Source organism: Oncorhynchus kisutch, linkage group LG6, assembly GCF_002021735.2.
Source record: "Oncorhynchus kisutch isolate 150728-3 linkage group LG6, Okis_V2, whole genome shotgun sequence".
Taxonomy (NCBI): domain Eukaryota; kingdom Metazoa; phylum Chordata; class Actinopteri; order Salmoniformes; family Salmonidae; genus Oncorhynchus; species Oncorhynchus kisutch.
This window is the reverse complement of record NC_034179.2, coordinates 75,895,244-75,913,047: the sequence shown is the minus strand read 5'-3', so window position 1 is coordinate 75,913,047 and position 17,804 is coordinate 75,895,244. Positions and strand designations below refer to the sequence as shown.

Below are 17,804 nucleotides of genomic sequence, written 5' to 3'. Positions count from 1 at the left end.
TTTCATCTCAATATCAAATCATTTATGGGTAACAATTAAGTACCTTACTGTGATTTTTTTCCCCTCAAATAAAATAGTCAAAAAAATAACAAAAACTAAGGAGATTTTCTCAAGCAAGAATTTTGCTCGGACTGTCTGGGAGTGGTCTGAGTGGGAAGAGGAAAAAGGAAAATAAGATGTTATTGGCAGAGATGTTTGGAACTCTCTTTCTTATTGGTCTATTAACTAATTTACCACACAGTGATGTCAACATGGAAAGCCAAAACTCCATCTCACCAAAACAGGCAGAAATTTCAGGCGATCTTTTCAAGCAGCTCATACACTAAAAGGGCATCATCATAATTTTCACAGTATTATTCCAATGTCACAGTGTGGAAATATACACTCAGTGGTCAGTTTATTAGGTACACCCATCTATTACTGGGTCGGACTTCCAGAAAAGTGAATTCGTTGGGGCATGGAAACGTTGCTCAGTTGGTATCATGGGACCGAACGTTTGCCAGGAAAACATTCCCCACACCATTACAGACCCTTCGCCCGGGGTCGAGGCCCCCTTTCTTCTGTACCACCCCAGGGCTTCCGTGGCTACCATGGCCACGGCCTGGGGGGTGGTCTCTACTCGTTTCACTACCAGCAACGGTTGGAGCTGGACGTGGTGTGTGGGGAGCAGGAAGGAGACCGGGGCTCGCAGGTCGACTGGGATCAGCCTCAGGACCCTGAGGGAAGATCCCAGACAGAACCGTGCGAGGGCCTGGGTCTTGTTGTTGACCGGGGACGTAGGAAGAGTGAGATATAACGCTGTATAGTGGCTGCCTAGGAACAAGTAGAGGTCAGGCAAGCCTTTCCCCCCCTTGGACCTGGATCTCTTGACCACCTCCCTCTTCAGCCTCTCCCACATGCTTCCCCACAGGTGTTACGGCTTTCTTCCGTTGAAAGAGAGTCGGACCAAAATGCAGCGTGGTTAAATCGATACATCTTTAATGACGAAGAAATACGAACAATACAAAACAACAAACGGAACGTGAAAACCAATACAGCCTATCTGGTGAAATACAAAACACAGAGACAGGAACAATCACCCACAAACACACAGTGAAACCCAGGCTACCTAAATATGGTTCCCAATCAGAGACAACGAGAATCACCTGACTCTGATTGAGAACCTCAGGCAGCCATAGACTATGCTAGACACCCCTACTCAGCCACAATCCCAATACCTACTAAAAACCCCAATACCACAACACAAAATAACCCCATGTCACACCCTGGCCTGACCAAATAAATATATAAACACAAAATACTAAGACCAGGGCGTGACAGAACCCCCCCCCCCCCCCCCCCCCCAAGGTGCGGACTCCCGGCCGCACACTAAAACCCATAGGGGAGGGTCCGGGTGGGCGTCTGTCCACGGTGGCGGCTCCGGCTCGGGACGTGGACCCCACTCCAACCAAGTCTTAGTCCCCCTGTAACGCGTCCTTTGATTGGCGACCCTCGCCGCCGACCTTGGCCTAATAACCCTCACCAAGGACCCCACTGGACTGAGGGGCAGCTCGGGACTGAGGTAGAAGCTCGGGACTGAGGGGAAGCTCGGGACTGAGGGGAAGCTCGGGACTGAGGGGTAGCTCGGGACTGAGGGGTAGCTCGGGACTGAGGGGTAGCTCGGCACTGAGGGGAAGCTCGGCACTGAGGGGAAGCTCGGCACTGAGGGGAAGCTCGGCACTGAGGGGAAGCTCGGCACTGAGGGGAAGCTCGGCACTGAGGGGAAGCTCGGCACTGAGGGGAAGCTCGGCACTGAGGGGAAGCTCAGCACTGAGAGGATGCCTAGTACCGAGAGGAAGCCCAGTACAGAGAGGAAGCTCAGCACTGAGAGGAAGCTCAGGCAGGTAGTTGGCTTTGGCAGATCCTGGCTGGCTGGCGGATCTGGAAGAGTCTGGTTGACTGGCAGATCTGGAAGAGTCTGGTTGACTGGCAGATCTGGAAGAGTCTGGTTGACTGGCAGATCTGGAAGAGTCTGGTTGACTGGCAGATCTGGAAGAGTCTGGTTGACTGGCAGACCTGGAAGAGTCTGGTTGACTGGCAGACCTGGAAGAGTCTGGCTGACTGGCGGATCTAGCTGCTCTGGCTGCTCCATGCAGACTGGCATCTCTGGCTGCTCCATGCAGACTGGCAGCTCTGGCTGCTCCATGCAGACTGGCAGCTCTGGCTGCTCTATGCAGACTGACAGCTCTGGCAGCTCCATGCAGACTGGCAGCTCTGGCTGCACTATGCAGACTGGCAGCTCCATGCAGACTGGCAGCTCTGGCTGCTCTATGCAGACTGGCAGCTCTGGCTGCTCCATGTAACCTGACAGCTCTGGCTGCTCCATGCAGACTGACAGCTCTGGCTGCTCCATGCAGACTGGCAGCTCTGGCTGCTCCATGCAGACTGGCAGCTCTGGCTGCTCCATGCAGACTGGCAGCTCCATGCAGACTAACATCTCTGGCTGCTCCATGCAGACTAGCAGCTCTGGCTGCTCCATGCAGTCTGACAGCTCTGGCTGCTCCATGCAGACTGACAGCTCTGGCTGCTCCATGCAGTCTGACAGCTCTGGCTGCTCCATGCAGACTGACAGCTCTGGCTGCGTTGAACAGGCAGGAGACTCCGGCAGCGCTGGAGAGAAGGAAGGCTCTGGCAGCACTAAACAGGCGGGAGACTCCGGCAGCGCTGTAGAGGAGGAAGGCTCTGGCTGCGCTGAACAGGCGGGAGACTCCGGCAGCGCTAAACAGGTGAGGCGCACTGAAGGCCTGGTGCGTGGTGCTGGCACTGGTGGTACTGAACCGAGGACACGCACAGGAAGCCTGGTGCGGGGAGCTGCCACCGGAGAACTGGTGTGTGAAGGTGGCACAGGATGGACCAGACCGTGAAGGTGTACTGGAGAGCCTGAGAGCAGGGCTGGCACAGGACGTGCAAGGCTAGGTAGGTACACAGGAGGCCTAGTGCGTGAGGCTGGCACACTCTTCACCAGCCGACTAACACGCACCTCAGGACGAGTATGGCGCGCTGACCCAGGTGCCATCAAATCCCCGACACGCTCCGTCGGACGAATATCATACCTAAAGCACCAAACTAGCAACTCCCTCATAACTCTCTCCTCCACTTTCCCCATTAACTCCTTCACAGTCTCTGCTTCACTCACCTCCAACACTGGCTCTGGTTCTGGTCTCCTCCTTGGCTCCTCACGATAAACAGGGGGAGTTGGCTCAGGTCTGAACCCTGAAACTGCCACACTCTCCCTGAGCCCCCCCCCCCAATACATTTTTGGGGCGGACTCTCGGGCTTCCATCCGCGTCGCCGTGCTGCCTCTTCATACCAGCGCCTCTCCGCTTTCTTCGCCTCCAGTTCTTCTTTGGGGCGTCGATATTCACCAGGCTGTGCCCAGGGTCCCTTTCCGTCCAATATTTCCTCCCAAGTCCAGAAGTCCTTTCGATCGCTGCTCCTCACGATAAACAGGGGGAGTTGGCTCAGGTCTGAACCCTGACTCTGCCACACTCTCCCTGAGCCCCCCCCCCCAATAAATTTTTGGGGCTGACTTTCGGGTTTCCTTGCCAACCGTGTTCCCTCGTATCGTCGGCTCCTATCTCCGGCTGCCTCTGCTCTTCTAAGTGCCTCCACCTGTTCCCATGGGAGGCGATCTCTTCCAGCCAGTATCTCCTCCCAAGTGTAACAACCTTTGCCATCCAAAACGTCTTCCCATGTCCATTCCTCCTTTCGCTGTCTCTGCTGTCGCTGCCTCTGCTGTCGCTGCCTGTCACCACGCTGCTTGGTCCGTGTGTGGTGGGTGATTCTGTTACGGCTTTCTTCCGTTGAAAGAGAGTCGGACCAAAATGCAGCGTGGTTAAATCGATACATCTTTAATGACGAAGAAATAAGAACAATACAAAACAACAAACGGAACGTGAAAACCTATACAGCCTATCTGGTGAAATACAAAACACAGAGACAGGAACAATCACCCACAAACACACAGTGAAACCCAGGCTACCTAAATATGGTTCCCAATCAGAGACAACGAGAATCACCTGACTCTGATTGAGAACCTCAGGCAGCCATAGACTATGCTAGACACCCCTACTCAGCCACAATCCCAATACCTACTAAAAACCCCAATACCACAACACAACACAAAATAACCCCATGTCACACCCTGGCCTGACCAAATAAATATATAAACACAAAATACTAAGACCAGGGCGTGACAACAGGAAGTGAAACAGCATCCGTTCCAGAGCTAAAAGTGTTGTTCGTGGGGGGATATAAACAGAACTGATTAACAGCAGCACAGGTAAAATCACAGCTTTAATGATTAAAACCTTGCCCTCACTAGTCAGCTGTCGAAGCCCCAAAAAACCCAGTCTCTGTCGTACAGTCCCCAGCTTTCTCTGCCCTCCACTATGATCTCACATAAATTAAGTGATATGATTTCGATAATTTGATTTCTCTGCAAGTGCCTAGTAGTTTAGTAATGATAGTTTATTAATAATAGTCTAGTAATGATAGTTTAGTAATAATAGTTTAGTAGTAATAGTTTAGTAATAATAGTTTAGTAGTAATAGTTTAGTAATAATAGTTTAGTAATAATAGTTTTGTCAGACCAAGAAATAAACACGTCAGGACAAAGCTGTCCCAGTTTATATGACGTCCCACACTTTCCGAATTCACCCTATATGCGAAAAACAAAATGTAAGCATGAACGGCAAGTTGATAGTGTAGGATCAAAGAACTGACCACAGGTAAGCTTACAGTCTCAGTTAGGCAGCGCAGACTGGTCGCGTGTGCGGAGGAGAGGGACGGAAGCTATACTGTTACATGCGCATTATCACAATGACATCATGGTCTGACTCTGCAGCATTGCATCGTAGATACGGCATGTAAACGGGTGAAAAGGAAAAGGACATGGATACAAATATATTTAATTTCTCAATGAGGAGGTGCTGGTAATATATGCAAGTAACGTAACCGAAGACAGGACCCTCTTATTTAAGTGCATATTAGGTTTTCCACGGATAATCCATAGTTGCAGCCGTTTTCGCCATGGCTAACTCACGTGGGACAGTGGAGATGGCGTCATTGGAATGTGCTGCCTCGAATCTGGGTGAGAGACTATTGAAACAGTAATAGCCTACTGTCGTTGTTGCTAGCAGGTAGATTTTCCATTGCGCATCAAAAAATATGGCGTTTGTATAGCATTTTTTAACAGCTTCCACCGAAAATAAACAGCAGCACTCAGAAATCTGTAATGTAGGCTAAATACATCTCAGCCCCCAACCATTATAAATATAATAGACCTACATATTATATGGGTGATAATAGGACAACAGTAGGCCTATGTCCGATAGTAATTTCAAGGTAGGTTACACTTTTAGATTGGTTAGGTCAGTATAAATGACTGTAATTTGTGTCACAGCATGTGAAGCATCACCGGAGCCTGACAGTGGGGCGCTGAGGATGGTACTGGTGGGGAAGACAGGCGCAGGGAGAAGCTCTTCTGGTAACACCATCCTAGGGAGGCAGGCATTCCGGGTGGACATCTCTTCATGTTCTGTAACTGGTCAGTGTGACAGACAGAGTGGAGCTGTGGCTGGGAGGAACCTCACTGTGGTCGACACCCCAGGGTTCTTCGACACGCGCCTCTCCCCTCAGGAGGTGACAGCTGAGGCAGGACGCTGTGTGGTGCTGTCCGCCCCTGGCCCCCACTCCTTCCTGGTGACCCTTCAGCCTGGCAGGTTCACTCAGGAGGAGCGGGATGCCCTGGAGTGGGTGAAGGCCACTTTTGGACCAGGAGTCCTCAGATACACAGTAGTACTGTTCACCTGGGGTGACCATCTACAGGGAAAAAGCATGGAAGACTTCCTGAAGGAGAGCCAGGAGCTCCAGGAGTTTGTGAGTAGATGTCAGGGGGGCTACCATGTCTTTAACAACAGCAACAAGATAACAGACTGCACTCAGGTCACAGAGCTCCTGGAGAAGATAGACAAGATGGTGACGCAGAACGGAGGTGGCTTCTACACCAACGAGATGTACCAGGAGGCCGAGAGAGCCATCAGAGAAGTGCAGGAAGGAACTCTGGGAGAGAGAAAGATGACTCCATTGAAGCAGGAGGAGGATGGGGTGAAGACAGGGCCAGAGCCTCAGGGACCGGAGGCAGAGAGAATGAAAAGGAGGGAAGAGGAGGAGAGGAGAAGAGAGGAAGAGGCAGCCAGAAAGAAGGCAGAGAAGTTGTTCTGGTGTGAGCTGGTGTCTGCCCTGGGGAAGGGGGCGGCAGAGGGAGCTGGAGTAACAAGCAAAGGGAAAGGGAAAGCAGTGAAAAAGGTTAAGGCGATAGAGAGGGCAGCAGCTTTGGCTACCACACCGCTGTCAATCACATCAGCTGCCAAAGTGGTGGGAGGAGCTGTGAGAGAGGGAAGTAAAGTGCTTTACAAACACCGCAAAACTCTCCTACACTGACGGGGACTTTTAATATCCACTATTATTCACTGTATGGTGCTGGGTTATCAGGTAGAAGATGAGGTTCTTAAATAACCAGTATATTTTTTCTGTCTCTGAAGTGCAAATTAGTTTTTACACACTTATTTATCACTCAAATGTGTTCCCTGAAAAATCATCACAATGACTTCATAAGGCAGGCTTGCTAAAGAGCGCCGATGCACTTTCTTCCATTGACAGTCATAGTTGATGAAGCTATTAATGCACTAACACACGGAGGTAAATGATCAGAAAGTGAATAAGAGTCGATAGAATACAAAATGCAGTGTAATACCAGTGTAATGGAACTGTCACCATCATCCTTAGTAGAAGCCCAGCCCTGACAGTTGAGGAAGTGATTATTTTTGACCAGGTTGTCATAGTGCCACGGGAGTAAACAGGCATTCATTATTGAATACTGAATATTGAAAAGTCAAGTGTGCTGTGAATTTTTTTAAATGGTGCAAATCGCTAGTGTGAGTATGCAGGAGTAAACATCCTAGTGTGATGAAACAATTTAAAGTCATCAACACGAAGAACCAGTAAATATACCTTTTACGGACCTGATTTACAAATGGTGAAGGTTCTTTGTATTAAAATGTTGATCATTACAACATGGGTGCCACAGCTGTAAAAGTTTGGCACACATACACATTTAGTAGTACCAAGACACTTAGTGTAAGTACCTTTCCATTTTGTTGAAGCATTAATCTGCATTTGCCATTGTAATCCTGTTCTAAAAATGTAGTCAATAAATGTTGAGATATGAATGAACTCTAGTTAGTGAGAAATAACGGTTGATGCCTCATCGCATAGAAAATATATTTCGTTTGAACTGTGACATCACACAAATGTGTATTCGTTCTGCTTAATGAAATGCAATAATATTAAAGGAATGGAAATGACTGGTAAAAATCAAAGTACAGAATATAACGTATTTAAGAAGAACCTTGGTTCAGTCAAGAAGTGGACGGATATAAGAGTTACATACATGACAGTGCGTTCTGTATGGCATCTCCATGGACTTATTATCATAAAGAGAATAACATAGCACAACTCTCGACGAGGATGGCAAATATCACCCATAGCAGCCTAAATACAAGACTCCCAATGAACTCTGCTTGGTGAAACAATGGAAGCCTTGAAGGTTGGTCACTGTTATATGTAGAAATTGTAAAAAGACAGGAAAGCAGAACAAATGTCTCACATATATACAATGTTTACACCATTCTGATGTAATAAGACATTCAAAATATGCCATTTACTAGAAAAGGAAAAATAAGGCACAAACTCCATTGGACTAATTGAAGAGGGACAATATCTGCCTCCATGAAAAAAAGTATAATAAAAAAGAAAATTCCCACAGTATTCAATTTACTCAATTCCCATTAACATTCAGTTCCACACACTCCTGCACACAAACATAGGACAACGTTCTTTGGTCATTTTAGTCTAGGGAAAAGCACACCAACAAACACACCAGGTACCAACAACACGACAGTTGCCCTCTGGGTACAGTATATACCCCCCAGGGTAAACAGGGGGGTACTGTGACACTGCAGACTGTAGTCCATTACTAAGTATGATTGGAGGGCAGAGGTGCTTTCAGTTACTGAACTGCTCAACTGTCGCTTAAAACAGCACTGACTCTCTTTAGATGGGCATGGGCAGAGACATCTTTCCACTTCCTCTGAGCACTGGAGAGGGACAAAGGCAAAGAGGGAAAGGGGATGAAATATGTACTAGAAATACAATACAAAGTCAAAATCCCTCCCTGGTTCATACTTACCCCTGGTAACGTAAAGGTAGAAGAAGTCACAGTAGAAAATCGTCTGTACCACACCGGACACCACAGCAATCTGGTCAAAGAAGCCCTCGGTGTGGTAGCGCCACACCCAGTTGGCCAGGTACAGGGCTCGGTAGAGACCCAGGAAGAACAGGTAGTGGGTGGTGATGGACTCTGCCTCGCCGGTCTTGGTGATCATGAAGAGCTGGGGCAAGATGGCCACCGACTCCAAGTAGATGGAGAAGGTCCACAGGATCTGTGCACCAAAGATATGCAGTTGAGCCTTCTAGGCCAATATTCCACAAAAGCAAATATTTGGGGTTTTAGTTGCCCCTCATTTACATTATCTATACCATGATGTGATAGAATAGCTAATTAAATGATATAGGTTCAATGATATAGGTTAAATGATATAGGTTCAATGATATAGGTAACTAACAAAATAAAGGAAATGCTTGAGTAAATGAGGGATACAAAGTATTTTGAAAGCCGGGGCTATTAGCCATCTCCTCATGCTTAGGGTCATGTATAAAAATGCCCAGTTGCCCATTATTTTGGCTATCATGGCTAGAAGAGCTCTCAATGACTTGAGTAGCGGTTTAAAAGGTGTGTGTGTCTCAGTCACCAGATCGCAACACAATTGAACACTTATGAGAGATTCTGGAGTGGCGCCTGAGATGCATTTTCCACCACCATCGACAAAACAACAAATGACAGAATTTATTGTGGAAGAATAGAGTTCCAGACACTTGTAGAATCTATGCCGAGGCGCATTTAACAGTTCTGGCGGCTTGTGGTGGCCCAACGCCCTGTTAAGACACTTTATGTTCAGTAAGTATTGAACCTGGCACATTTACCTCCAAGGGGGCAAATGCATAGTTTTCCAGGAAGGAAAGCCCAGCCACAGGCACAAGTAGGAACTCAACACGGAATGAGTCACTCTCTGAGTTGAAGGTGCTCCTGAAGCGCATGTAGATCAGGTACACAGTGGCATATGCCAAAGCCAGGAACACCACCTGAGCACACAAGACAGGGAAGGTGTTTAGGTTAGAACACAAATCATTGATTGGCTGGCTTCTTTGTAGGATACTATTGTCTACCTCACCTTCATAACTGTGTTGTAGATGGAGATTACACTCGTGAAGAGGTCCAAGTATCTTGTAGTGAAGACTAATGCAAAAAGCACCTGAGACTTCCCAGAAATACCTGCAGAAACACACAACAGTCATTAATCTCACGTATGGGGCAGCAGGTAGCCTAGTGGTTAGAGCGTTGGGCCAGTAACGGAAAGGTTGCTAGAGCGAATCCCTGAGCTGACAAGGTAAAAAAAAATTTTTTATCGTTCTGACCCCGAATAAGGCAGTTATCCCACTGTTCCTAGGCCGTCATTGTAAACACGAATTTGTTCTCAACTGACTTGCCTAGTTAAATAAAAAATATGCAACAATTTAATTTCATGACCTGGGGATTACAAAACATCATCAATGCGGATATCTGAGGTAGGATGCAGACCAGGGTGCGACTCCCTAAGCAAATATGGTTAGACTGAACTCTTTGCCACGTAACATTCTTGTGCGTCGAAGTAGACAAGACAAATTGATTTACTCTCTAACGAATTGTAGTCATTGTTGCAACAAAGTAACAAATGAACTGCTGAGTGCATGACATGACGTGAGTTTTTCGGACCAGTACTAGGAGTGTGAGGTCAACTACCCAACTGAGATGGCCAGATGCATTACTTGCCTGGCTACCACGGATGTTAGTTTCTTCTCAAAAACGAAGTAGGCCTATTTAGCGAACATAGAGGTTTGAGTCGTCAGGCAATGTGTCCCCAAGTTTGTTAAACAGATATTAGGCCTCTGAATGAGCAAGTCAATAAATCATTAACAGCTAGACTTCCCTGTAAACAAGTGCATATGAAATAATCCCACTGTCAACATACCAGCACAGGATTTGGACCTCCATATCTTCACTAATAGAATGATGATAGCAACGATATGTGACACGTCACCGGCTAGACGGAAGATATTCATAGTGCAGTGCTGGTATTCCAAAAAGAAAGAGCCGAAATATTGGTACAAGTCTGTAAGAATGAGGCCTCAATGTAGTCTTCAAGCGATGTCAAAACAATAACGTATGTAAAATGATACTCCTCTAAAAAAAATATAAAACTCCAATGTTCCCAAATGTTATGTGCTCTTGTTCTTTGGAAATCACTACAAATGCTCATAAATGCTCATTCTAGATATTCTGCACAGGGATTCCTCTGCAGCACTTTGCGCAAAGGGCTGGGAAAGTTTGTCAGACCTGTGGCGGTGACGTGGCTGCCAGTTTCTGCAAAATCCGTATTGCCTCTGGCGCTCAAATTACAGCCAGACTGGGGCGTGAAAGCATGACCATGTCACTGAAGTGGGCTGTCACTAAGAAATAGTCCGTATGTGAACTTCTTCAACAGCAGATGGAGACAAATGGCAGTAAGTAAATAGTTTATTTTACAGGACTATCTCTCGATATAAAACGACATTATTATGTAGTATTGGTTGTGGACAATAACTCCATCATTAATGATTGTAGGCCTAAATGCTTGTGAAATTCATGTTTATATAAGGTACCCCATCTGCTTCAATTTAAGTAGTTAATTCAATGAAAGTAGTTCATACTTTAAAGTGTTGGCTGCGGTTACCATTATGTTTTTGGCTTAATAGTCTTGTTCACCAGTTAAGAAGAATCCTGGCATATAGTTTAGCCTACTGTGTCCTAACTAATACATTTAGCTAAAATTCATTTAAAAAGTTAGCTTATAACAGTGAACCTTTTTTTGTGGGATACACATAAGGCAATTAATAATAAAATAAATAAATAAAATAAAAAATTATAGGTCTTGTGACATATTTTGGTTAAACTATCCCCAATTCAATGGAATTGCAACCCTCTGCATTCTTCCATCACATGTACAGCTGATTCTCAAGATCTTGGACAGGAATGGCATGCTATTGAGCCCACATTACTACACTGTCTGAGCCAAGGACTACATGCTTTCTGGTAAGTTTTCATTACAGTACTGGGTGGGGTGAATATATTTTATATGACATGCATGATTTTTTTAAAACTAGTAAATAGTAGCCTACAGCAAAGTTTTGATTTTTAAATTTTTAATTTCACCTTTATTTAACCAGGTAGGCCAGTTGAGAACAAGTTCTCATTTACAACTGCGACCTGGCCAAGATAAAGCAAAGCAGTGCAACACAAACACAGAGTTACACTGTCACGGCTGTCGTAAGAATGGGACCAAGGCGCAGCGGATGTTGAGTTCCACATATTTAATTCAAAGAGAAACTTAAATCAAAACAAAATATATTGTAGCGACCCGCACAGACAGCTGTGTATTATGTGTTAGGCTATTAGTGAGTTGTGTTGTACTTACCAGTGTTTGCGGGGTCCGACATGCCAATCAACCTGCTATCTGCCAATCACGGGAATGCCTGGAATGTTCTGATGCCAGGCATCCGGGGGGTTGGCGGAGGGGGATTGGCAGGGGGATGGAGCATTGACATTTAAGACCAGGTTTAGCCATTGTTCTCTCTCTTACGTCTGGCCTTCACAAGAGAAGCTCACGGTTGGTTTGTAGGGTATCTTTCATTTATTTGAGGTGGGCTACGGCCAAACAGTAGCCTGTGTAAAGTTGGGTTAATAAACCGTCAATTCGTAAACTCAGGCCTCAGTCTGGACAATTGTTCCTTTATGATCTAGTCAGGTCATTACAATATCAATAAAGAACAACTAAACATGAATACGTGGTGCACAAACACAAAACAATATCCCACAAACACAGGTGGGAAAAATAGCTACTTAAATATGATCCCCAATTAGAGACAACGATTACCAGATGCCTCTAATTGGGAATCATACAAAACACCAATATAGAAAATATAAACTAGAAGACAACATAGAAATTATAAACTAGAATACCCCCTAGTCACGCCCTGACTTACTACACCATAGAGAAACAAGGGCTCTCTATGGTCAGGGCATGACAGTGGGGGGGTTAGGGGGGGTGACTAGTGTTGGTGGCGGCTCCGGTGCGGGTCGTAGCCCCCCCCCCAGACGGCACTGGAGCTGGGTTGGACGCCGTGCCTGGGCTGGGCATCGGCGCAGAAGAAGGCTCCTAGCATGAAGCTGGGCTTGCCGCCGTGCCTGGACTGGGCACTGGCGCAGAGGAAGGCTCCTGCCCTGGAGCTGGACTGGACACCTTTCCTGGAAGCTCCGGACCGTGGACCGTCGCAGGAGGTTCCAGACTGTGGACCGTCGCAAGAGGTTACGGACCATGGACCGTCGCAGGAGGTTCCGGACCGTGGACTGGCGCAAGAGGTTCCGGACCGTGGACCGTCGCCGGAGGTTCCGGACTGTGGACCATCGCTGGATGGTGCGTGGTGCGTGGAGCCGGTACAGGACGTACCGGACTGGGGACACGCACTTCAGGACGAGTGTGCTGCAGCATTCTCATTGCTACCACCTTTCTCCGGAGTCTTTCATCGAATTCCTCCTCCGACTCCCACACAGGCTCTGGCACTCTCCGCTGCTCGACCGCCAGCTCCATGTGTCCCCCCCCCCATAGAATCTTGTGGTTTCTTTGGCAGCGGACTGACAACACGCTCCTCATGAAGAATGAGAGGAACTGGCACAGGACATACCGGGCTGAGGAGGCGCACTGGAGATCTGGTGCGTGGAGCCATCACATATGGCACCGGATTGATGACCCGCTTTCTGTGGACGCTGTCCTCCATTATTACCTTCCATCTGCCACCAAGGAAGGGTCTCGCATCCACCCATCACTTCTTCCCATGTCCAAAACTCCTTTATCTCGTGGATACGTTGCTTGGTCCTCTTTTGGTGGGATATTCTGTCACGGCTGTTGTAAGAAAGGGACCAAAGCGCAGCGGATGTTGAGTTCCACATATTTAATTTAAAGAGAAACTTAAACAAAACAAAATATATCAATAAACGAACAACTAAACGTGACTACGTGGTGCACATGCACAAACACAAGGTAGATTGGACGGGCTATTTACAGATGGGCTCTGTACAGCTGCAGCGAACGGTTAGTTGCTCAGATAGCTGATGTTTAAAGTTAGTGATGTTCAGCGATTTTTGCAATTTGTTCCAGTCATTGGCAGCAGAGAACTGGAAGGAAAGGTCTTGGCTTTGGGGATGACCAGTGAGATATACCTGCTGGAGAGCGTGCTACGGGTGGGTGTTGTTATGGTGACCAGTGAGCTGAGATAAGGCGGAGCTTTACCTAGCTTTACCTACTTTACCTACTTATAGATGACCTGGAGCCAGTGGGTCTGTAGCAAGGGCCAGCCGACGAGAGCATACAGGTCGCAGTGGTGGGTGGCATATGGGGCTTTGGTGACAAAACGGATGGCACTGAGATAGACTGCATCCAGTTTGCTGAGTAGAGTGTTGTAGGCTATTTTGTAAGTTACATCGCCGAAGTCGAGGATCGGTAGGATAGTCAGTTTTACAAGGGTATGTTAGGCGGCGTGAGTGAAGGTGGCTTTGTTGCGAAATAGGAAACCGATTCTAAATAAAATTTTGGATTGGAGATGTTTAATATGAGTCTGGAAGGAGAGTTTACAGTCTAGCCAGACACCTAGGTATTTGTAGTTGTCCACATATTCTAAGTCAGAACAGTCCAGAGTAGTGATGCTAGGCGGGCGGGCGGGTGCGGGTAGCGATCGGTTGAAAAGCATGCATTTAATTTTATTAGCATTTAAGAGCAGTTGGAGGCCATGGAAGGAGTGTGTTGTATGGCATTGAAGCTATTTTGGAGATTTGTTAACACAATGTCCAAAGAAGGGCCAGATGTATACAGAATGGTGTCGTCTGCGTAGAGGTGGATCAGGGAGTCACTCACAGCAAGAGCGACATCGTTCATATATACAGAGAAAAGAGTCGGCCTGAGAATTTAACCCTGTGGTACCCCCATAGAGACTACCAGAGGTCCAGACAACAGGGCCTCCGATTTGACACACTGAACTATATCTGAGAAGTAGTTGGTGAACCAGGTGAGGCAGTCATTTGAGAAACCAAGGCTGTTGAGTCTGCCGATAAGAATACGGTGATTGACAGAGTCGAAAGCCTTGGCCAGGTTGATGAAGACGGCTGCACAGTACTGTCTTTTATCGATGGCGGTTCTAATATTGTTTAATACCTTGAGCGTGGCTGAGGTGCACCCATGACCAGCTCGGAAACCGGATTGCACAGCGGAGAAGGTACGGTGGGATCCGAAATGGTCAGTGATCTGTTAATTAACTTGGCTTTCGAAGACTTTAGAAAGGCAGGGCAGGATGGATATAGGTCTGGAACAGTTTGGGTCTAGAGTGTCACCCCCTTTGAAGAGGGGGATGACCGCGGCAGCTTTCCAATCTTTAGGGATCTCGGACGATACGAAAGAGAGGTTGAACAGACTGGTAATAGGGGTTGCGACAATGGCGGCGGATAATTTATTAAGAGAGAGTCCAGAGAGGGTCCAGATTAGAGAGGGTCCAGATTAGAGAGGGTCCAGATTGTCTAGCCCAGCTGATTTGTACGGGTACAGGTTTACAGCTCTTTCAGAACATCTGCTATCTGGATTTGGGTGAAGGAGAGGCTGGGGAGGTTTGGGCAAGTAGCTGCGGGGGATACGGAGCTGTTGGCCGGGTTTGGGGTAGCCAGGAGGAAAGCATGGGCAGCCGTAGAGAAATGCTTACTGAAATGATCGATTATCGTGGATTTATCGGTGGCAACAGTGTTTCCTAGCTTCAATGCAGTGGGCAGCTGGGAGGAGGTGCTCTTATTCTCCATGGACTTTACCGTGTCCCAAAACCTTTTGGAGTTAGAGCTACAGGATGCAAATTTCTGTTTGAAAAAGCTAGCCTTTGCTTTCCTGACTGACTGTGTGTATTGGTTCCTGACTTCCCTGAAAAGTTGCATATCGGGGACTATTCGATGCTAGTACAGTCCGCCACAGGATGTTTTTGTGCTGGTAGAGGGCAGTCAGGTCTGGAGTGAACCAAGAGCTATATCTGTTCTTAGTTCTACATTTTTTGAAAGGGGAATGCTTATTTAAGATGGTGAGGAAATTAATTTTAAAGAATGACTAGGCATCCTCTACTGACTGGATGAGGTCAATATCCTTCCAGGATACCCGGGCCAGGTCGATTAGAAAGGCCTGCTCGCAGAAGTGTTTTAGGGAGCGTTTGACAGTGATGAGGGGTGGTCGTTTGACCGCAGACCCATAGCGAATGCAGGCAATGAGGCAGTGATTTCTGAGATCCTGATTGAAAACAGCAGAAGTGTATTTGAGATGGCAAGTTGGTCAGGATAATATCTATGAGCGTGCCCATGTTTACGGATTTTGGGTTGTACCTGGTTGGTTCCTTGATAATTTGTGTGAGATTGAGGGCATCTAGCTCATATTGTAGGACTGCCGGGGTGTTAAGCATATCCCAGTTTAGGTAACCTAACAGAATTAACTCTGAAGATAGATATGTGTTTAAATCATTTCTAACTTGTTAGCAATTTCTGCTAGTTAGTTTTTGCTACCATGTGGGTTTTAGCTTGCTTGAGCTTGCTAACTGAGGAGTGTTAATTCACCTGTTTCCATACATGTTTCATTTTAAAACATTTATCTTACAAAGGAGTTGTTTAACCTAACTGCTTTTCTAATCTTTACAGGAAAATGCCATGGGCACTATCTGATGTGTGGAGACATTTCGCTGCAGCTAATGTAGAAGGAAAAGTTATGTACATTTGCAAATACTGTGCCAAACCCTATGTGAAGAATGCAACAAAGATGCAGAATCATCTGGCCAAGTGCATAAAGTTCCTTCAGCGCTCACAACAAGCAACCTCTGACAAAAGTCCCTCTACTGCGATTTGATGTGAAAATGATGAATCAGATACCTTATCGATAGCAACAGCTCGTGGTCCTCCAGGAATACAACGTTTTTTTAACTTAATGGAGGAACGTAGTCAGAGAAAGGCTGATGGATGTCTTGCTCGAGCTGTGTATGCAACTGGTTCACCTCTGATGCTCACAGGCAATGTTTTTTGGAAGAGAAAATCATAGAGAAGGCAGACTGTATTGCAATTATCTCTGATGGCTGGTCAAATGTTCTTGGGTAAGGAATAATTAACTACATCATCTCCACCCTTTAACCAGTATTCTACAAGAACACAGACCAAGGGGACAACAGACACACCGGTCTCTACATTGCAGATGTGCTGAAGGCAGTCATCAATGACCTTGGACCACAGAAGGTATTTGCACTGCTGACAGACAATGCTGCAAACATGAAGGCTGCTTGTCCTACCCTCACATCACACCCGTTGGCTGTGCTGCTCATGCATTGAATCTGCTCCTCAAGGACATCATGGCACTGAAAACAATGGATACACTCTACAAGAGAGCCAAGGAAATGGTTAGGTATGTGAAGGGTCATCAAGTTATAGCAACAATCTACCTCACCAAGCAAAGTGAGAAGAATAAGACCACCACGTTGAAGCTGCCCAGCAACACCCATTGGGGTGGTGTTGTCATCATGTTTGACTGTCTCCTGGAGGGGAAGGAGTCTTAAAGAAATGGCCATATCACAGTCTGCTGATATGGACAGCCCCATCAAGAGGATCCTCCTGGATGATGTATTTTGGGAGAGAGTGGTAAAGCAGCCTGAAACCTATAGCAGTAGCCATTGCACTGATTGAGGGAGACAATGCCATCCTGTCTGATGTTCAGACTCTGCTTGCAGATGTAAGAGAAGAAATCCGTATTGCCCTGCCCACTTCACTGTTGCCCCAAGCAGAGGAAATTGCAGTTCTGAAATGCATCAAAAAGCGTGAAGACTTCTGCCAGAAGCCCATACATGCCGCAGCGTACATGTTGGACCCCAAATATGCTGGCAAGAGCATCCTGTCTGGTGCAGAGATCAACAAGGCCTATGGTGTCATCACTACCGTGTCTCACCACCTTGGCCTTGATGAGGGAAAGGTTCTTGGCAGTCTGGCAAAGTACACTTCCAAGCATGGGCTTTGGGATGGAGATGCAATATGGCAGTCGTGCCAACATATCTCATCAGCCACCTGGTGGAAGGGACTTTGTGGATCTGAGGCTTTTTCCCCTGTTGCCTCCACCATCCTCCAAATTCTACCAATATCAGCCGCCTCAGAGCGCAACTGGTCCTTGTTTGGGAACACACTCACCAAAGCACGCAACAGGCTGACCAATACAATGGTTGAAAAATTGGTGGCCATCCGGGCAAATTTGAGGCTTTTTGAGCCTGATAATGAGCCATCCTCAACAATGTTGGAAAGTGACAGTGAAGATGAGGACTCAGAGTCTGATGTTCAAGAGGTGGACATTGAGGATGTCCAGGGAGAAGACATGGAAGCCTGAGAGGAAGACAACCAAAGCTTTAGTTTCTAGACTATCAATGTTGAAAAAGTTTTTGGGAGATGCGATGGATCATTGGGGATC

At 46.9% G+C, this 17,804-nt stretch overlaps 2 protein-coding genes across 2 annotated transcripts; one reads left to right on the top strand and one right to left on the bottom strand.

Annotated features, from left to right (window-relative positions):
• Positions 1-4,722: 4,722 nt before the first annotated feature.
• On the top strand, positions 4,723-7,869 carry LOC109891968 (GTPase IMAP family member 7). Its single transcript, XM_031827592.1, has 2 exons — positions 4,723-5,131; positions 5,444-7,869. Exons 1-2 carry the CDS (start codon positions 5,071-5,073, stop codon positions 6,481-6,483), a joined length of 1,101 nt encoding a protein of 366 aa, XP_031683452.1. The 5' UTR covers positions 4,723-5,070; the 3' UTR covers positions 6,484-7,869.
• LOC109893472 (ER lumen protein-retaining receptor 3) lies at positions 7,075-10,654 on the bottom strand. Its single transcript, XM_020486702.2, has 5 exons — positions 10,230-10,654; positions 9,393-9,493; positions 9,145-9,303; positions 8,291-8,543; positions 7,075-8,198 (listed from the first exon to the last, which is right to left on the bottom strand). The coding sequence occupies exons 1-5, from the start codon at positions 10,318-10,320 to the stop codon at positions 8,155-8,157; spliced, it is 648 nt and encodes a 215-aa protein (XP_020342291.1). The 5' UTR covers positions 10,321-10,654; the 3' UTR covers positions 7,075-8,154.
• Positions 10,655-17,804: the final 7,150 nt, after the last annotated feature.